The 21,983-nt window shown below is 50.4% G+C and overlaps 1 protein-coding gene across 6 annotated transcripts in view; it reads left to right on the forward strand.

Moving 5' to 3' along the window:
* Window positions 1-21,983, forward strand: part of LOC138528623 (serine/threonine-protein phosphatase 2A 65 kDa regulatory subunit A alpha isoform) — a 1,423,294-nt gene that overhangs the window by 647,430 nt on the left and 753,881 nt on the right. For all 6 annotated transcript variants that reach the window (XM_069640443.1, XM_069640434.1, XM_069640450.1 and 3 more), the window contains exon 10: window positions 16,115-16,288. In XM_069640443.1, coding sequence (XP_069496544.1) covers window positions 16,115-16,288 — 174 coding nt within the window. The remainder of the gene's footprint in view (window positions 1-16,114; window positions 16,289-21,983) is intronic.

Consider the following 21,983-nt stretch of genomic DNA (forward strand, 5'->3'; position numbering starts at 1 on the left):
GAGAGAGAGTAATGGAGTAGAAAAGAAAATGGTGTAAGATCGAAGGGTGGAGACAGTAGGAAGACCGAGATAAACATCCGAGGGACAGAAAGTTAGAGGAGAGTACCGAGGCGGGCTGTGTGAGCATAACTAACCTTGGGTGAGCCCAGAAAGCAGCTGTAAGGCACTTCCAAACCTCTCTAGAGAACTAACAAATCTGGTGAGCTAAGAAGATCCCTAAATGACTCTGCCGGCTTTTAGGATAGCCCCAAGAGCACAAGTTCAACTTTTAGACAGTAGACTTAAAGACACCGGCGCCTGGGTTAGGGAGTGACCCAATGGAGACTAGAGAGAGAGAGAGAGAGAGAGAGAGAGAGAGAGCAAGAGAGGGCTGGCCATAGGACCCACCAATATTGTAATAAAACTCCATTAGACGTGTTCTAGTGTCTTGCCTGTGTTTCCTGTGGTGTATTCAGGCCGTCTGTGACATGTTACTGATCAGGAGGAGATTACATTATGGTAGGAACAAGAATTCACTTAAATATTAACAAATGTAGATCCATTGTTGAGGGAACATTGTGAAAGGGAGAAAAAAAGGAGACGGTCCACCAGCAAAAACACCCATGGCTGTCACAGAGAAGGTGGATAATTCACCAGAGAGCCTAGATCTTATTGACAACCCGCAGGATTATCCTGTGGCCTCTCCCAAAAAATCAGACCCTTTTATCCCCCATAGCTGCACACTCCCCCACTGAGGACCAATATATTTGTGGCATTGTATTTTCACCCCGCACCACTCCCCGGTGATGGTATTGATGGAGGCAGGCAATAAAACAGGCTATTATCTCATAAAAAGGCTGAAACACGTGTCAACAAGCTTTTGAGAAAGACATCCTATTAAGGTGGGAGAATCTTGTGAGGGGTCAGAAATTAGGTTGACGACTTGGTAAAGATTTTTCATAAGAAGCCATTTTATTAAATAATAAGGGTTTGATAAGTGCCTCATTATCACTTACGTAAAGAGGATTTCCCTGCCTACAAATAAACGAAAGGAAAACACTCTAATAAAAGGAATCTGTCCCTCACACTTATACATACATCAAACTCATTAAGGCAATTCAATTCAATTGAATTGTAACAGAAGAACAATTATATTCTACCTGAAACTATTAACTGTGTATCCTTGTAACCTGGGTCGGATCCCCTTCCCCAGATTCAAAACAGGACTTTCAATCAAAGGTTCAAACTAAGAACTTTCTGTTTTGTAACAAAGTTCTTATCATAAAGTTCTTATTGCTTCAAAGAGTCTTTCACGTCAACCAGACAAGTCTTTATCTCTTCAAGTATAGACAAAAGTTCAGCCATAGGAAACATTCTTTCAGGCCGATTCATGGAATTAATGTGCGCTGAAATTTTCAGCGCAAGCGTGCGAAAGCATGCACAAGCATGCGAATCGCAGTGCCAGTGCGAAAATCGCAGCGAATCCCGCGCACAGCGATTCATGGAAGCCCGTGCGCGTGTAAATCCCAGGATGTGCGCCAAAATTCTGCATGGCGCACATGTCTCCAAACAGCGTGCGCTACACGCACAGCGAAATCGCACATAGCGTGGCGCACAAAACAAAAGTAGGAGGAACAGAGGGCGTGATACGCGGAATGGGGAATAACACGTGAAAATGTGGGCGTCACGGGGGAAGTACAGGAGGCAAATGCGCGGAACGCCCACACGCACGTTCAAAACACGTATTCATGGATTCGTACGGGGCGAACGCGTGCACCAAAAAAGACGCGCTAATCCTGAAACACGTACGCCAGCAGAAAGCAGGCGTACGTGGACCCGCGCAGCATAAAAGTGCACGCAAACAACAAACAAGCTCAGACACCAGGATGAATATACCGTTCCTAGCAGCAGTGGTCATGGGATACCGCAGGAGGAGGAGGATAGACAGGCCCAGAATTTTCACACCCAGAACCAGCCTTTTTGGGATGCCTGATGACCAGGTGTATGGGAGGTACAGGTTTCAACCTCACATAATACTCGACCTGGTGAGTGAGTGGGAGGATGACCTCACATCACCCACCCTGTGCTCCCAAGCACTCAGCCCCCTGGAGAAGGTCCTCAATGTACTGCACTTCTTGGCCACTGGATCATTTCAGCGGACAAGTGCTATAGTGGGGGGGGTGTCGCAGACCACGCAGTCACGCTGCCTACACCAGGTCTTGGCCATCATGACTGCACGCCCATCAGTCCGCAGGCACATATACCTGCCCAGAACACCTGCCGAAAGGCAGGCTGCCGTCCAGGATTTCTACGGAGTGGCACAATTCCCCAAAGTCCTAGGTTCCATTGATTGCACCCATGTGGCTCTACGTCCCCCCCAGGGCATCAGAGCACATCTATAGAAACCGCAAGCACTGGCATTCCATCAACGTCCAGGTAGTATGTGATGCCAAGGGAATCATCACCTCAGTATATGCCAACTATCCAGGGTCCACCCACGACAGTTTTATTTACAGAATGTCAACCCTAAACCGGGACCTAGTAGCTGGGCGGCATGGCGATACATGGCTGCTCGGTGAGTATAAATGCCACAGCACATGCATGCATGTCAGATACTGAGTAATGTCACAACCCCACTAATGATACCCATCACCACCTCCCCAGGGGACAGTGCCTACCCTCTGAGCACCCACATGATGACGCCAATTCAGAACCCCACCACGCCACCCGAGGTAAGATGCAACACAGCCCACATTGCAACCCGGGGCATAGTGGAGCGCACATTCAGAGTACTCATGTCACGCTTTAGCTTCCTCGACCGTTCTGGCGGGCAGCTGTTATACGCTCCCCCAGTAGTGTGCAGGATCATAGTGGCAGCATGTGTCCTGCACAACGTTGCAACACGCCGGGGCCTGCCCGTGGACATGGTTGTGCCCCCACATCCCCAACCACATGCACGCCCGCTGCGCATGGGAGGGGAACGGGCACGGGGTGATGCAGCCCGTACGCAGCTGGTGGCTAATTACTTCACCTAGAATCACACCCCTGTGGAGTGCACACAGCCCTGGCACATACCATCTGACAATCAATGATGATGACATAAGGGACAGTCAACTGTCACAACCATACCAGCCTGAGATTTGTCACCTGGAAGTGTTACATTGTGTGCATCCCTTCCTACACAAACACACCAATGCTGTGTCATCAAAAGACACACTTCTATGCTGCTAAATTCATTACCCCCTTGCAAAATACAACATGACAACAGTGCCATGTCACCCAACCCCTCCCCAGCACCGCCACCCAACACACCATGGCATGTTATGCTATGTGAGAGCAAACAAAGCAATCCCCAAAACATGACACAAGTGTCACAAAGTACAGTGTCCCTAATGGAAACTGGCCACACACAATATGCTCCCAGTAATGTAGAACTAACAACACACATGACCAAATACTTAGCAACAATACAATGCAGCTACACAACAAACATAGACATGACAGTAGTAAGTTAAAGTAGTGGTAGTCTTACAACCTGATTATGCTAGCACATCAACCACTTCCAACTGTACAGTGCTGCTGCCACGCAAATGTGTAAGTGCACTGCTTACAACATGAACTCCATCTCCAAAGTAGACAGCCGTGTCAAGACATGAGGAATGAAGCTGCAAATTGGGAGGAAGACATGGATGCACAAGCACATATCAATACACCATGCAGTGTACAATACAACAACAATATCCACTAGGAATGTATACACAGTATTGACTACAGACTGCTCACACAGCTCATGGGAGTCCAACGTCACTGTGTAAGTCACTGTCACTTGGGCACACCATTTGCAAGCCCATGGAAACGGGAAGCAGGAGGGGTGTGTGTCTCACGAACCCAAGCATCTAACCCAAACTCAGGACAAGCCTGCATGTGCCCAGCCGGAATACAGTGGATGCCCACGGGATCCACACAAGGCAACACACTGTATAAAAAAAAAAAAAAAAATCAAAAATGGCCATGTGGGGGCCGGGGGGGTGGAGGCCACCCAGGAGGTCAGAGGACAGGGTGCGCACCAACAGCCACCTGTGTGGATGTTGGGGGAAAAAAAACACCTCCATGGGCTCATGGCCTGCACGGCTATGCCAATGTGGGAGAACTGCTGCTGTCGCTCTCATCACCTTCTGCTGCTGCCACAGGAGGTGGTGGTGCTATGGGAGGCAGCCCTGCAAAGCCTTGGTATGGTCCTCCATGGCAGCAAGCATGCGGGTGTGGAAGGTCTCGTTCTGGAGGATTATAGTGCGGAGATCCCCATGCACCACCTGACGTGATGCCCGGATCTCCTCCCGAGTTGCCTGCATCTCAGCTGAGAGCGAACGTGTGAGCCGCTCCAGCTGCTGTTCTGTCCTCAATTTAGTAGAAGCCTCAAGGTCAACAAGAGGCTCCCTGAGGTGATGGAGTTCTACCCTCAGGGCTTCCCTGTGGTCCTGGGACTCTATTGATATCGATTGGCGTAGAGTCTCCAGTGCCGCCCGTCTGTCCCTGTTGGACGCCAACATGTCCTCCCTGTGTGATTGGCAAATGGAGTCTGTTGCCTGCTGTAGTTGCTCCATCTACCTTTCAGGGGGGACAATGGAAGTGGCCACCCTCTCCATTGCTTGAGCCATCATCTCAACTGATGCTGCCTGTTGGGTTGCCTTACCGTACATGGATTGTTCCCATGTGGTATTGCCTTGTGGCGCATGGCCACCGTGTCGGCGGGCACCACACCTGTTTGGGGCAAGGCGCTCTGCTCCTTGCTGTGCCGGCACTGCCTGAGGCTGCAGGACTGCATTCCCCCTCTCATCTGCTGGCCCAGGAACAGGATCAGATGTTGTGGAGTGTGACCCTGCATCCGTAACCGCCAAAGGCGGACTTACTAACACTGACATCCCCATAGAGGGTTCTACCCCTGGTGCAGGTGGGTTGGACAGAACAGAATCCCTGCCAGAAACACTTACCTGCAACGGCACATAGGTCTCATCAGCCGAATCGGCACCTGAATAGAGGTCTGGGGAGGTGCACCCAGAGACACCCCTGGACAGAATGGTCTGCAGCAAGATTGGGTTCTCACCCACCACCACACCTCGTCCCCCACTGGTGCCCGGTCGTGCCTGAGATCCCTCCTGGGTCTGCACCATCTCCTCAACCTCAACAGCATCAAGTGCGTCATCCCCTGCAAAAACATGAAAGACAAAAAATGGAAACAGGCATTCGCACCATAGCACACAAATAGGCCTGACAAGCTAAAGAACCAGTACATGATTTACACATGTCCCACATGACTATAACCCTCCCATGCATGCACTGTCACTGAGTTGGAAGGGGAGGCAAAAGGCAGCCACTGATGACACCAAGATGGAAGAGCAACACATTGGCCCGTGAGTGGCATGTCCAATACACATACATGACAATGCCATCACACAGATGGCATGTACCATAGCCATGGTACATTGCACAAGTAAATCCATATGTCAGTGAATGAATACTGTCAGCCATCCATGTGATGGACATGATGAGATGAAAAATGCTACATAGTGTGACAAAATGGGCATGTGCCACACACTGCAACACATCCAGTGTACAAAAATACAGTGATTGCAGGCCGATGTACACATCAATGGTTTTGCACTTCAACATGACAGGAAACAACTATCATGTTACACATTCAAACAGGCCCCAAAAATGTATGTGATCAGGCCAATTCTCCAGCATTGGATCTTTCATGGATTCACATGCTTAGAATATTCCCCGTCGTCAGGCTGGGAATCCCCGGTACATTATATAGACCCTTTCCCGTAGGAAAACTTTTTCGACGCTATGCGTCCTATCCACCTCGTTTTGTATCATGCGTGCCCGCGCCGTCAGGACGCCATGATATAAATACAGGACCCGCCCCCGCGCTCCCTCAGATTTCAACCGTCTTTCAAAGTAGTGGGATCCTCGTGGTTACTGCTAGTCATAATTAGGTTGTATTTTCGCTTCGGCGACGTTACATTCTGGAAAAAATATGTCCGGAAAAGCTTTATTTCGTCCTTGTGCGACATGTGGACTCAAAAAAGTCTATGAAGGTGATGCCCACACGGATTGTATCTACTGTCTCCACCCGCACCACACGGCGGATAGATGTGAGATATGCCAGGGTTTCTCCCAAAAAACCCTTAAAGACCGAAAAAGAAGGTTGGTCGACTGGCTTAACGACGGAGCGGGTGCCTATCCGGCATCAGAAGTTGGCTCCACGGCCTCCAGGAGCAAGTCGGAACCTCCCTCGAAGAAGGTGCGGCCTGTCGAAAAACGCCCTGCGGACAAGCATACGGAGAAGCATGCTGGGTCTTCCTCATCACACAAAGTCCTCCTCATCCTCTAAGACGGAGAGGCAAGCGGCATCAAAATCCTCCTCAGGGGACCGTCCTAGGTCTTCCGTGAGTCGAGACTCTTCAGCAGGGAAGTCGGCAACGAAATCAGCTACGAAGTCTAAAGGCTCGGTGCCGGCTACTTGCTCGTCGACCCCGGTGTCGCTGACGATGCCTATTACTATTCAGGCAGCAGCGGTGGGGATTCCTTCGTCGACGGTGACTCAATCTATGGCCTGGCAGCCAGAGGTCTGTGACCCGGCCCCCCCTGAGGTCCTACTGCAGCCAGACACGGCCTTGTCGGTGTCGTCGGTGGACGGAGAATGTGGCATGGTTATGCAGCCGTCGGACTTGGGCTTACGGCCTTCCAATACGTTGACGATGAGTGCGAGTGGGGGTGTGGCTCCTCTATCCTCGACGTTGCTGACCCCCCAGACGGTTTTGTCTCTGGATGTGCTTAATACACTTCAGAAGCTCCTGCAGCGTCTGGATACGCAGATCCCTCAGCCTGGCACTTCATTGTTGATATTTTCTGCACCTTCCGTCGACGAGCAAGCTCAAGCAGCTCGCTCGACGACCAGAAGCCCGTCGGCCTCCCAGGCGGTGAAGGATCGTCCTCGAGCGCAGGAGGAGGGTGAGCTATCGGAGTCCGATTCTATACGAGAAGACTCGGGGTCGGACATTTCCCTGTCACCGTCGAGAGACCCAACATGGAATTCGGATGTAGAGGTAGAGTCTACAAGGAGCCAGGCACAACCATCTCCTCCGGATGATGTGGGAGCCTTCCATGCAATGATGGGAAAAGCGTGTTCCGAGTTCGGCTTAATTCCTGAGGAGCAAAAGAAAGACTGTTTTCTTTTTGATCACATGGGTCAAAGGAGGAAATCGGTATTTGCCATCCCAATCCTGGACCACGTGTGGCAAGAAGGCCTCAAGACGATGCGTCATCCGTTCTCGGAACCGGCTATTAAGGGGCGTGCTGAGAAAAAGTTTAAAGCTCCGGAGTCCACTCCAAAATGTCTAACATCACAGCCTCTGTCAGACTCTGTGGTATCGGCGGCAGCGGCTAGGAAGGCCAGAGTACAGCAAAAATGTTCAACCCCACCAGAAAGCGAGGCCAGGAGGCAGGACGCCTTTGGGAAAAAGGTGCTCTCAGTCGGCGCCACGACGGTAAGAGCAGCCAACTCCTTGGCGATTGTATCACGATACGATAGGGAGATGTGGCATAAAATAGCCCCTATCCTAGAACATTTGCCGGAAGAACATCGAAAAGCAGCCATGTTGCTAGTACGAGATGGTGAGGAGGCCTCGAACCACGCAATTAATATTGCGTTGGACCTAGCAGAGGCTGGTTTCAAACAAATCAATCATGGCGTAGTACTGCGTCGACAAGCGTGGCTCAAATGTACTACTTTCAGACCTGAAGTCCAGTACAAAGTCCTAGACATGCCATGCGAAGGAGAACATCTGTTTGGAGCCAAGGTAGATGAAGCCTTGAAGGGGATGAAAGAAGACACGGATACCGCTAGGTCTCTCGGCGCCCTCCAGACAGGTAGAAGTTTTTGCTCTTTTCGCCCCTTCAGGGGTGCTTCCGGAAACTCCCGCTTTGGAGCCTCTAGGGACCGTGGATTTAACAGGCCCTCATACTCCTCACAAGGTTACAGACGTGCATCCCAGTCGGCACGTAGAGGCAGAGATTATCAAGCCTCCAGAAGACGCAGCTCGGGTCCCTCGTCGACGAAGGACAAGCAAACCAGCAACCAATGACGGCCTTCGGAACGTCCTGGGGGGTCGAGTCTCTCATCATATCGACCAATGGAAATGCATCACCACAGATCGATGGGTTCGGGACACGATTCGCATGGGTCATGCGCTGCAATTCAAAAACAAGCCTCCAAGTCTTCCGCCAGTGTTTTCGGCCCAGCCCCACCTTCGAGTTCTAAGACAAGAGGTGGCGCTTATGCTGCAAAAAGGAGCGGTAGAACGGGTTCCTGTGGCACAGGAAGGACAAGGGGTTTATTCCCGGTTCTTCGTTGTCAAGAAGCCAAATGGAAAATGGAGGCCCATTCTCGACCTGAGGGTACTCAACAAATGGCTAAAGAGCTCAAAATTCAAAATGCTAAAGCTCCAGGAGGTTATCAGGTCAGTGCAACCCATGGATTATCTGTCGTCGCTAGACCTTCAGGACGCATATTTTCATATCCCAATACGTCCACGACACAGGAGATATTTAAGGTTCGTCGTCGGGCGAAAGCATTTTCAGTTCAAGGTCCTCCTGTTCGGTCTCAAGTCCTCCCCCAGGACGTTCACCAAGTGTTTGGCCCCTATAGCGGCCCATTTAAGGAAGGACGGTCACCATGTCTATCCCTATCTAGACGACTGGCTGGTCAGAGGTTCGTCCATGGAACAAACACGAAACAGTCTGGGGGCCACGATGTCCCTCTTACAGGAACTGGGCTTCGCGATAAACTTCAGCAAGTCCTCCGTAGAGCCTTCGAGGACCTTGGTCTTTCTAGGAGCGGAGTTTCATACGCACACAAGCCTTGTGAGACCATCCAGCGAAAGGATACAGAAGCTACAAAGCAAGGCGTCGGAATGGAGATGCAGTACCAGGGTGTCGGTGCGCAAATACATGTCCCTGCCTGGGACCATGTCATCCTGCATTCCATTGATAAACAACTGCCGTCTGTTTATGAGGCCTTGCCAGGAATTTCTAGCGGACCGTTGGGCGCAGAGCCAAGGTCGCTGGTCCGACAGACTGGTCGTCGGCGAACAACTGGTACAAGCACTCTGTTGGTGGAGAGCTTCTACTCATTTAACGAAAGGAATGCCTCTGGTGGAACCGGAGTTCCAGAAGACGGTGGTGACGGAAGCATCGCTGAGCGGATGGGGAGCTCATCTGGATTCGTTACAAGAGTCCTCCCTGCATATCAACCTGCTAGAACTGAGAGCAGTGCGGTGGGCTCTAAAATCTTTTCTTCCTCAATTGAGAGACTCCGTGGTGCGTGTCATGACGGACAACACGACTACAATGTTTTACCTACGGAAACAAGGAGGAACACGTTCCAGGTCCCTGTCGATGGAGGCACAGAAAATCTGGCATTGGGCCCTGCAACACAACATGCTAATCTTGGCGTTCCACCTGCCAGGCGTGAGAAATGTGGAGGCCGATGCCCTCAGCAGGGAAATGAACAAAGTTCACAAATGGGTGCTGAACGACCAGCAACTACAACAGGTATTCAAGAAGTGGGGACATCCTTCCATCGATCTGTTCGCGACGAAGGACAACAGGAAATGCCCGCAGTATGCAAGCAGATGGCCTCAGCAGCGCTCACTGGGGGATGCGTTCTCCTTCCCATGGACGAACAAATTTCTGTACGCATTCCCTCCATTTCCTCTTATCCGGAGGACGTTGCAATGGATCCTCAAATACCCATGTCGGGTGATTCTGGTGGCCCCGTATTGGGCCAGACAGGTGTGGTTTTCAGACCTGCTGCACATGGCGGCGGCGGAGCCAATGAGGTTCAGGAAGATCCCCAACCTTCTGTCTCGACAGGAGGGTATTGTTTGGCATCACGACCCGGACAGCCTCAAGTTGACGGCCTGGCTCCTGACTTCGCCGAATTTGGTCAGCTAACGATTCCGGAGGAGTGTCGTCGTATTCTGCAAGCGGCAAGAGCACCTTCCACAAACACTTCATACTCGTACAAATGGAGGAGTTTCTGTCAGTGGTGTGGGGATCACCCAGGTTTGGTTCCGCAGTCGATTACGCCGGAACAGCTCCTTCCATACTTGCTGTTCTTAGCTCAAAGGGGCTTATCAGTGTCGTCGATAAAAGTACACCTGGCCGCCATCTCCAGGTTTACACGTCAACGACATTCCGCACCATTATTCAGCGACCGCCTGATTAAGCACTTCCTTAAGGGTCTGTTTAGGAGTTTCCCTCCCGAGAAGAGATTTCCTCCGGTGTGGAGCCTCAATCTGGTGTTAGCGTCTCTTATGAAACCTCCTTTTGAACCAATGTCATCATCGTCTCTAAAGTTTTTGTCGTGGAAATTGGCCTTCCTGGTGGCTATCACTTCAGCCCGACGTATTTCGGAAATCCAAGCTCTAATGGTAGACCCACCATACTTAAGATTTTTCAAGAACAAGGTGGTCCTTGCCACTAACCCACAGTTCATACCGAAAGCTCCATCAGTGTTCCATAAACATTCCTCTATTGTCTTACCTACGTTTTTTCCAGAGCCATGCTCGGGAGCGGAGCGCACGTTACACACATTAGACATGAAAAGGGCTCTCAAGTTTTATCTGCATCGCACGCAACCTTTCAGGAAAACGAGGCAATTGTTTGTGGCCTATGGTTTGGGTGCTAAAGGCAAAGCTATTTCAAAGCAAGGACTGTCAAGATGGGTATCGTCTACCATTTCGTACTGCCATTCCAAGGCTGGGAAGCCTCTTCTGCGACGCCCAAGAGCTCATTCAACTAGAGCGGCGGCATCGTCGACGGCGCTGTGGTCTGGAGTCCCTCTGGGGGACATCTGCATGGCGGCTACCTGGGCGGCTACACAAACTTTTACCCGCCATTACTGCCTGCCACAACAACATGCCGAAGATACTCGGATGGGACAGACGGTGCTTCGACACCTATTCCAATAAGGTACGCCCCGGTTGAGGAGTTAGATCCTGTTGCAATTATGAGTGAATATTGTTCGTTTTCTATATTAACTATTGCTGATGGGTACACGACCATAGGGAACGGACATTGTGAGGAAAGTATGTGAGTTTGCATGCACGCCTCCTCTTTTCGGGATGGTACTGCTATGTAATCTATTCTAAGCATGTGAATCCATGAAAGATCCAATGCTGGAGAAGGGAATAGTTTCTTACCTGTAACTCCATTTCTCCAGCATTGGTATCTTTCATGGATTCACATGCGCCCGCATGCCTCCCCTGAGCATGCAAACTGGTTCCCCCACTACTTTGGGGGGCCGAAATCTGAGGGAGCGCGGGGGCGGGTCCTGTATTTATATCATGGCGTCCTGACGGCGCGGGCACGCATGATACAAAACGAGGTGGATAGGACGCATAGCGTCGAAAAAGTTTTCCTACGGGAAAGGGTCTATATAATGTACCGGGAATTCCCAGCCTGACGACGGGGAATATTCTAAGCATGTGAATCCATGAAAGATACCAATGCTGGAGAAATGGAGTTACAGGTAAGAAACTATTCCCTACTCAATCGGCCTGAATGGTCAAATCATTCACCTAACAAGGTAACACATGTGGGCCAATGTAGGGTTCATCAATGACAGAAGCATGTCACAAATGTGACAATAGGGCTGAGGAATGCGTAGCAAAAGTGGGAGAATTGAAACTATCAGCCTGAAAGAACACTGAAAAATACAAACCATGTTGTTGCAAGATGCCACTTCAAGGGCAACTGCCGTAATGTTGCGCTAAATTACTACTGTGGGCAGAAGGGATACTGTCACACCCAAATCCAAGACCGCTGAATGTTTTGGATGAAGCACATGCGTGACCCATACCACTCAGGCACACACACCCTCACCTGGCACTCAATCAGAACCCGTCACCCAAATAACATACACATGCATTACACACACATGCATGAGCACTCACCGGACAATGCATCATAATCAGGTAGTTCTCCCACACCTTGGATCTGTTCCTCTGTGACGAAGGCCCCAGCAACAGACTCATGTTCAGTGAGTTTGTTGTCTTCTTGTGGAGACCCACCGCCAGACACCAGAGTAGCGGCATGATTTGAGGCCAGCTTTTTCTTTGCTCTGCGTTTCAGCTCATTCCACCGCTTGTAGCAATCATCAGCTGTGCGCCTCACAAATCCAAGGGCACTTATGCGGTCCACGATGGTCTGCCAGTGTGCCCTACGTTGACCAGGTGTGGTCTTGCACCTTGCAGTCACCACCATTTCGTGGCTATGTGCTGACACATAGGCCACAAGTGCATCAAGTTCCGGATCATTAAAGCAAGGCTTCCTTGAGGTACCGGAGTGTGTAGCCGTGTCTGGGGTCTCAGCCTGTTGTGCCTGAGCACCCTTCTTCCTCTTCTTTAAAGGTGGAGCAGAGCCAGAGTGGCTTACGCCACTCTGGTCAGTAGGGGCAGAATCACCGGTGGACTGGGTAGTAGGAGTGTGAGAATGCACAATGACCATAGGTCTTGATGCAGGCATTGGTTGCAGGTAATGTTGGCAGGGGGAACGTCAGTTTGATGGACCTGGACTGACACTGTCCTGGCTGGGAGAGTCAGAGCTGGGGCGGATGGAGCTGCAGCTGCCCCTGCAGCCTCCCCACCCTGCATACTTGGGGCAGCAGATGACATAGCTGCCCCAGATCCACGTGGCTTGGGGACAACAACTTGCACCTGCACACGTGGCCTAGACTTGCTGACCTGGAAGTCAGCCAGGGAGTCATCCTGTGCCAGGTCAGGTGCCCCAATGGGCTGGTCCAACAGGGGCTGAGCTGGGATGGTGTCAGCCACGTTTCCCTCAACCATTGGGGGGGGCATGCGTGTCCCTGATTGTTCCTCCACACATGGGGGTATAGGGGCACCCTGCAAATCCCGGCCACGTCCCCTACCGTGCCCACCACGCCCACCTTTTGAAGGTCGGCCACCTTTGCCTCCCTTACCGCTTGGTCGCCTCCCAACCATGGCACTGATGTTGTTGTGCGTATGGGAGTTGCAGTAAACTATTGTCCTGGGCAATTGGGGGTGAAAGGGGTAGGATACCAGATGGAAGCCGTACCCTAGTGCTCTACAAGGCTGTCTGTGACCCCTGGGGGAAGATGACGGGTCACGCAACGCACAGGCAGCCCAAAATCCAAAATTAACGTGCACGCAACCCCTCGTAGACCATGTGCGTGAAAGAATGAACCCGCACTACGCTGTGGCACCCAGAAACACAAAACTATGTGGACGCGTAATACACGCAGCCTACAATGACCTCTGAAGGGTGACTTTGGACTGTTTTTCTTTCTAATTTTTTTGGATTGGTTATCATTTTTATTCAATCATCTTTTTCACATGCTTTTCATTTCACGTTTCATATTTTGGTATGCTTTCATTTCATTTTTGATTTTATGTACATAATACATTTTCATTTTTTAGTTCCATGTGTGGGATTCGCTCATTGGGTTGATGCATGTGAAAATGTGGGTTTACACAAGCAATGCCAACCAGTGTATGTGTGTGACGGACATGTGTTGATGTACATAGTTGACTTTTGATTTGTGTCATGAGATCGGCATTTCACTGCTGGGGTTTGGGGGTGCAAGGGGATATGAGTGGGGGCCTGCTGGCAGGTGCCCCTCAGTGCTGGGGGGTGGGGGTGCAAGGGGATATGAGTGGGGGCCTGCTGGCAGGTGCCCCTCAGTGCTGGAGGGTTGGGTGCAAGGGGACATGAGTGGGGGCCTGCTGGCAGGTGCCCCTCAGTGCTGGGGGGTTGGGTGCAAGGGGACATGAGTGGGGGCCTGCTGGCAGGTGCCCCTCAGTGCTGTGGGTGGGGGTGCAAGGGGACATGAGTGGGGGCCTGCTGGCAGGTACCCCTCAGTGCGTGGTGGTGCAAGGGGACATGAGTGGGGGCCTGCTGGCAGGTGCCCCTCAGTGCTGGGGTGGGAGTGCAGGGGGACACGAGTGGGGGCCTGTTGGCAGGTGCCCCTCAGTGCTGGGGGGTGGGGGTGCAGGGGGACATGAGTGGGGGCCTGCTGGCAGGTGCCCCTCAGTGGTGGGGGTGCAGGGGGACATGAGTGGGGGCCTGCTGGCAGGTGCCCCTCAGTGCTGGGGGTGGGGGTGCAGGGGGACACGAGTGGGGGCCTGTTGGCAGGTGACCCTCAGTGCTGGGGGGTGGGGGTGCAGGGGGACATGAGTGGGGGCCTGCTGGCAGGTGCCCCTCAGTGGTGGGGGTGCAGGGGGACATGAGTGGGGGCCTGCTGGCAGGTGCCCCTCAGTGGTGGGGGTGCAGGGGGACATGAGTGGGGGCCTGCTGGCAGTTGCCCCTCAGTGCTGGGTGGTGGGGGTGCAGGGGGACATGAGTGGGGGCCTGCTGGCAGTTGCCCCTCAGTGCTGGGTGGTGGGGGTGCAGGGGGACATGAGTGGGGGCCTGCTGGCAGGTGCCCCACAGTGCTGGGGGGTGGGGGTGCAGGGGGACATGAGTGGGGACCTGCTGGCAGGTGCCCCTCACAGCTGGGGGTTGGGGGTTCTGGGGGACATGGGTTGGTGATCATATTGCAACGTGACATGTGGCTTGGCTGGGGGCATGCCCATGGTGGATGGGCTGCCTGCGAGACATGGCCAGGGGTGCAGGGTAGTCCCCTGTAGTGTGGGCTGCCTGCAGGGGCCGTGGAGGGGGTAGAGAGGACACCTGGGTGGTCCCACACTGCCAATTCATGTGTGGGACTCCCCACGCACCCCACTGGATACACGTACCCCGCTCTGACAGCAAAATCGCTTGTGAAACTTCCCGCGAACCCCAGTTATACACGTACCCCACTCGCACAGGACCAATCGCGTGTGAAACTTCCCGCGCACCCCCGAAATACACGTACCCTGCTCCAATCGTGTGTGAAACTTCCCGCGAACCCCAGTAATACACGTACCCCACTCGCACAGGGCAAATCGCATGTGAAACTTCCCGCGCACCCCCGTAATACACATACCCTGCTCCAATCGCGTGTGAAACTTCCCGCGAACCCCAGTAATACATGTACCCCACTCGCACAGGGCCAGTCGCGTGTGAAACTTCCCGCGCACCCCCGAAATACACATACCCTGCTCCAATCGTGTGAGAAACTTCCCGCGAACCCCATTAATACACGTACCCCACTCACACAGGGCCTATCGCGTGTGAAACTTCCCATGCACCTTCGTAATACATGTACCCTGCTCCAATCGCGTGTGAAACTTCCCGCGCACCCCCGAAATACACGTAACATGCTACAATCGCCTGTGAAACTTCGCGCGAACCCCAGTAATACACGTACCCCACTCGCACAGGGCCTATCGTGTGTGAAACTTCCCGCGAACCCCAGTAATACACGTTCCCCGCTTGCCGTGCTGGTACAGGGTTAGCGCAGCCCTTTGCGCTGGATTGGGAATTTTGATGGCTTTTCCCTGCACGAGGGGCGTTCTTGGGGGCGTAACTGGCGCTGCTGCAGGGTCGCTGCGCCACTGTGCACCACGGCTGGTTTTGGTAGCTAAAATCCATGAATATGCTGTGCGCGGAAATGGATTTTAGCGCACGCGGCTGGCGCAGAGATTCGCACGCGCACACTGCGCGCCAGCCGTGTGCTCCATTGTTTGTTACTTTAATACTAACCTCAAAGCACTTTTTGTGGATTTTGTTTGCACATTGTGATGTTTACTCTATGTATGTTTCAATGGTTGACAATGTTTTTTAATATTCATGTGTAACAATAATAAATGTGTTTTTATAACTGTGAATAGCTGGTGAAGACAGCCTGCAGTGATTGACTACCTGTATTATTTCCTCGGGTTGTGAAAGGCTATATAAAGAGGGAGGAGTAGCATGTTGCTTTTGTATTTTGAAACAGAGAAAACAAATGTGTTAACATATTTCAGCAAAACAGCTCACTTCAAATTTTAGAAGTCTTGCTTCCTGGGAAATATTTTTAGCATAACTGTTCCCTCTATTGTTGTACTTCTACCTGCCTACACTGAAATCCCTTGCACAACCAACCTTTCTGCTTCTCTGTCAGTGTCCAGAGGTGCGGCTCAACATCATCTCCAATCTGGACTGTGTGAATGAGGTAATAGGGATACGTCAGCTCTCTCAGTCGCTGCTCCCCGCAATTGTTGAGTTGGCGGAAGATGCCAAGTGGAGGGTCAGGCTTGCCATTATTGAGTACATGCCTCTTCTGGCCGGACAGCTGGTAAGTGGTCACTTATATCTCACCTGCATCTCTTTATACTGGCTGTCTAAATCTCGATGCAATGCACTGTTTGAAGAAACCATCTCACTTTATTTTCATTTTAAAATGTTTTGTATTTAAAGGCTGAGCTATCCGCATGGATTTTGCCAGTTTAGATTTGCATGAGGTTTGAACTTTGAGATCTGTGAACTAAAGTAACGTTCTCTGGCCAAGATCCTCTCAAGATACACGAGCACTGAAATGAATTTCAACGTCTGTTGATCCGGTCAGCACTGCCGACCATGTGGCCTGGCCTTCTGGCCGGCCCTTACAGTATAGAAAGTGGGGTCGGGGTGGTCGTATTCTTTCAAGGACGCCTTTTCTTTTCCCCTCTTTGTTCCCTTGGGTTTGTCGTCGCTAGTTTGATCCTGCTCTATGGACAGGACTCCATTTAAATGTTGTCATTCCTGTAAGGGGAAATAACTGTGGAAAGACGAGCACAGTCAGTGCAACAATTGTCTTCCCCTCCACCACAACTAGGTGGCCTGTAAACTCCTACGGCCTAAGACTCTTAAGGATCACCATTTGAAGTTGTGGGCGGCCTACGGTATATCGCAGGCCGAAAATAATTCCCCTTCCGCCTGAGCCGCTGAGTGTGACGAAGGGACTAGCGATGACCAAGGCTCCACTTCAGAGGCATTGACCTTGCCGTGGAAAGTTCTTGTTCCGCAGCATCCGTCCCCGATAGGCAGGACGTGAGTCCTGCTATGGGGACGATACATCCCAGCAACAGAAACGCACCTGATTCCCACACTAAGCACACAACCCACGGTTCTGCTTTGGCGGTCCAGTCGAAGCGTTCCAAAGCGCCAATAGGGCACTTCGGATACTTCGGCGATGCCCACTGATTTTTATGATCGGCAGCCCTCCCCGCAACTGCGGCATGTGTCCGGGCAATCGGGACGCTTCAGAAGAAGTCTCCATCACTGCTTAAGGCCCCGGTGGTGCCGGAATCCACCGCGCAGCCACCGGCAAAACCGTCACACCACCCTCAGACCCGAGCATCAGCAATAGTATCGCTAGGATCACTTCAGCGGTTAAACAGGAACAGTTGATGAAACAGAAAGAGCAGCCGAAAGACGCGTCTACAGACCCGTCGCTACGGCTGGAGCCTCAAAGAGTACTCTGAAAGTCCTTTGTCTTTATCCAAGACTTTAGAAGAGAAATCTCGACCTTGTGTAGAAGAAATTCGTCAAGAAGATTCCTTTCCTCCCCTGGACTCCTCTGGTTCATCATCATGGACCAGGGAGAAGTTTGAGGGGTACATGAACAGACTGGAGAAGTTTGTTGAATTTTCAGAGAGGTTTGCTCCCAAGAGGCCTTCTGAGGAATTTCCTTTTACGCCTATGGCTAAGTTTCAGAGGACCTTTGAGGGTCCACAAGAACAGAATGTTTTTGACCTTACAGATGATTAGGGGCCTATCCATACCTACTTAAAGGATGATGATACCTTTGGAGACCCTATGGATGATCCTGCTGATCCCATGAATACAAGGGAAGACGGCCATCTGGTTGATAATCAACCTTGGGCATCCCCTATTCCTACTCCTACCTGGACCCTGACGCTCTGTGTATGGAATCCCCTCCTACCACTCCAGTCTGCCAGTCCTCACCTGTGGATGATCAGATGGCCTTTATAACACCATCTTAAAGAAGGCGGCTGAACATTTTCAAATCGCCACACAGGAGGCTGTGCAGGATTTGGATTTTTAGAGGACATACTGAAGGAAAAAACCTCCCGCCAGTCAGTCCATCCCCTTGCTGAACTCTATCAAGAGACGTCTGGCTCCTTCATTGTTAACACCAGCCCAGTCCTACTGACCCCCTTTACATTAAAGGGCATGCCATTTCAGATTCCCTGGTAGTTACGACTACGAGAAAGAGGGCAGGTGTACCCCTGTCTCCAGGTGAGGCACCACCAGATAAAGAAGGTACAAAATTGTATGGACTGGGAAAGCGGGTTATGACTGCTGCTGCATTCTCCACTTGAATAGCCAACAACACCACTCTGTTGGGTAGCTACTCAGACGTACAGCGGAATTTGCTACAAGAGGGCCTTCAAGAGGTCATTGAACCAATGCGGGCTAAACTGCTCGCAATTGTATCAGAAGGCAAACAAATCAACCACAACATTCTGAAGAATACTTTGGACGCTGCTGAAACAGCGGGAAGGACCTTGGCCCAGGGTACACTATAAAAATGGTATGCCTGGTTGAGGAACTCTGGTTTTAAGCCTGAAACTCAAGCAGCCTTAATAAACAAGCCGATTGAAGAAACCAACTTGTTTGGCAAGGCCATGGACAAAGCGCTTGAGACAGGTAAGAAGGAGCATGAGACTCTGAAGACCTTAAACCAGATTACCAAAAGGACTTCACAACAGAGAGGGGGTGGCTCTCGTTCCTTTCGTGGGCAATCTCGCTCCCCTCAAAACCAATATGGTTCAGGAAACAACTGGTCTTCAGGACTGGGATCCAACAACACCACCACCACGTATCCACCCTAGAGGACAACGTTGTGGAAAGGGTAGAGGTCGAAATTCCACCCCCAGAGGCTTCCTGGTGTTGGGTCAGAAATGACCCTCAGATCCAGGTCCCCTCCCATGCCTCCCCTGTCGGGGGACGTCTAACATCATTACTTCATGCATGGGAGGGGATAACAACAGATCAGTGGTTGCTCAAGACCGCCACCCACAGGTACTGCATAGAACTTTGCCGAACACCTCAATTGAGATCGCCAAAATCAAGACACCTGATGCCGGAAGACCTACGCATGTTGCTGCAGGAGGTCGAGACCCTGCAGGAAAAGGGCGCCATAGAAGTTGTCTCTCTTCTACAGGTCAACAAGGGTATTTATTCAATATACTTCCTTGTAACCAAAAAGGATCTCACCATGCGCCCTGTGCTAGACTTCCTCCCAGCGAACAAATTTGTCAAACCTCAAGAGTTTCGCATGGTCGTATTACAGGAAGTAACCCTCTGCTGAAACGGGGGCATTACATGCCAACACTGGATATGAAAGATGCTTACTTTCATATTTGAATGTTGCCGGCACACAGAAAATACCTAAGGTTCATGATAGAGGACAAGCACTATCAGTTCAAAGTACTCCCCTTTGGCATTGCCTCAGTGCCAAGGTTGTTTGCAAAGGTACTGACAGTGGCAGCATTGTACCTGTGCAGAGAATCCTTTCCGGTTTACCCTTACCTCGAGGACTGGCTCATAACAAGGGATTCAAAACTTGCTGTTTCAGATCCCTCAATATGTAGCTGGTCGAGAGGTGATGGTATGCAAAGCCATGCGACTGTTAGGAATGATGGAGTCCTGCATTTATTTAGTTCCTCACGCGCGTCTGCGCATGCGTCCTATGCAAGAGTGGCTCCACAGTAAATGGAGCGAAACCAATGGGGTCCATACTGCTGTGAATTCATTTAGAAAATTTCTTGAATGGTGAGTTATTTAATAAGTGTACCAAGGAGGTATCACTAAACCAATTAATTTAGGCTACTACAGACTCAGAAAGCAATCAGGGTAGTCTCAAGTAAAAAACAGTAAACATATTTATTTTACAAACGGACATCGTAGACAATGCATAAATAACTAAAGAAAAATAGATAAACTTATCTGTTGGTTAAACAGTTGAACATTGAAAACACAAAAACAGAAATAGTGGTCTTACTTCAAGAATTACAAGAAAACAAACAAACAACTGCAAAAACTAAGTGGTGGCCTAAAACTGGGCCAACACTCTTAGATTTCGCTTGTATTCAACCAATACATAAGTTTTTTTATGGATTTGCAAGTTTGGATTATTCTATATTCTTCATTTTATTGACGGGTCTGCCTACGTGTATGTGTCAAAAAATAACAGAAATAGCAGATTAAATAGACATCTTAAACACGTTTCGGAAAAAGAGCCACCTGTCTGGCAAATGATTCCAAGACATGATTAGAGTTGCCTTCCTCAGGGCGAGAAAAAACACAACAATTGGACCCTGTGGGGAAGCACACATGAACAAAATAAATGATGTGAAAGAGATAGTCTCTTAATGAGATTCTACCGAGATTGCTTAGAGAGAGCGTTAAAAGCCAAGAGGCACAAAAGTTACCAATGCAAGGGGCTGTGGATAAGTAGAAATGACCAGGCGCGGTACTGGCCGGAGACCGGTGCAGGGCGTCTGGGTAATAGGGCCTGGGGTGACCCACAGCAGTACACTACTTGTTTGGTTTTACAGTTTATCAAAGACGATAGGGTCCAGGTTCTGACACCAATTTTAAACTCTTTGAGGTTTTTTTTTTTTGTGAATTGGCAGACAGAGCAGAATCCACACGGGAAGTGACCAACAGTTGTTCTTAGGTCCCAAAGTCCCAATCTCGGAGGATCTTTCTTAAAAGTAGAATGTAAAAGCTTGTCACGGATATTTTTGGCCCTTTTTAAAGCGAACCTCGGTAATGGTATGTCCGGCAAGCTAAGTTTTACAATCGGCCAATACTTAGCCATCAATTTTTTAATCTGGAAGGTTTGTGGTCCGTGGGTTATGACGCACATCATTTTGGTACTGTTTGGGGAAGAGCAATATGTCCCTGTCTGTAAAGCATGCCCTCTTTTTGGCTTTGTTAATCAGTCCTTTTGGGTAACCTCTTTGAATAAGACGGGTGCTAAAATGTTCAGATTGTTCATAAAAATCATGCAGATTGGAACAGTTCCTCTGGATGCGGAGAAACTGTCCATATGGTAAGTTGTCATGAAGATGGCGTGGGTGATTACTAGAGTAGTGCAGCAGAGTGTTGCAAGCACTTGTTTTACGATCCTGGCTCCCGATTGACGGAGCCCAATAGGAGGCGGTTTTTCAGTCACCACCCTCATCTATTTCTCGGCCCTTTAGGGTGTGCGTCTGTAACTTGCCTGCACACGCATTCGAGCACTCTTCAGAGCCGGATCGATTCAGCTACTCGTGAGCAGGCTGCAAAAATAGCGGTAAGGAGCTTCCCAGTCCCATTTTGTTCATTCCCTTTCTCAGACTTGACCTACATTCGAGCTGCTCCGAATTACCTTGTTAATTTGACTTTAGGCGTAACCACTTAATCACGTCTTTTTTACCTTTCCCCTTTTTTCTTTTCTGCACTGTAGAGACAGCCTTCATCGCGTTCTTCTCTTGTTTTGAAAGGCATGAGGCCTCTTGCCCTCCACTTCAAGCATTACTTCAAACTTCTAGCTGTTTCCAATATCACTTTGCTCTTAAGGTAGGCGCTAGCTATTTTCACTGGTTCTATGAGTACCTAAGTGCTTTCTGAACATTCAGCTATAAGCATATTTATACGCATTCACTTATCCACAGGTTCATCCTTTGATGTTAACCCTTGAATTCAGGATCCACTCCAAGGCACGCTGAGAAACGCTACACCAGCATATTACTTTTCTAGCCTTATGCAAAACAACATTGACTGACGGGTAGTTTTATAACTCTTCAGCACCCTTCTTTGGAACACCTGTTTTAGTACAATTTTCAAACAATTGTGTTTTCAATTCTATTTTTTAGAGAGTGTTTTCTCAAACACTATCCCCTTTCTCGATGATGTAGTACTGCTGTGGGTCACCCTGGGCCCTATTACCCAGACGCCCTGCACCGGTCTCCGGCCAGTACCGCGCCTGGTTATTT

Source organism: Ambystoma mexicanum, chromosome 1q (genome assembly GCF_040938575.1).
Source record: "Ambystoma mexicanum isolate Mex_15411 chromosome 1q, UKY_AmexF1_1, whole genome shotgun sequence".
Taxonomy (NCBI): domain Eukaryota; kingdom Metazoa; phylum Chordata; class Amphibia; order Caudata; family Ambystomatidae; genus Ambystoma; species Ambystoma mexicanum.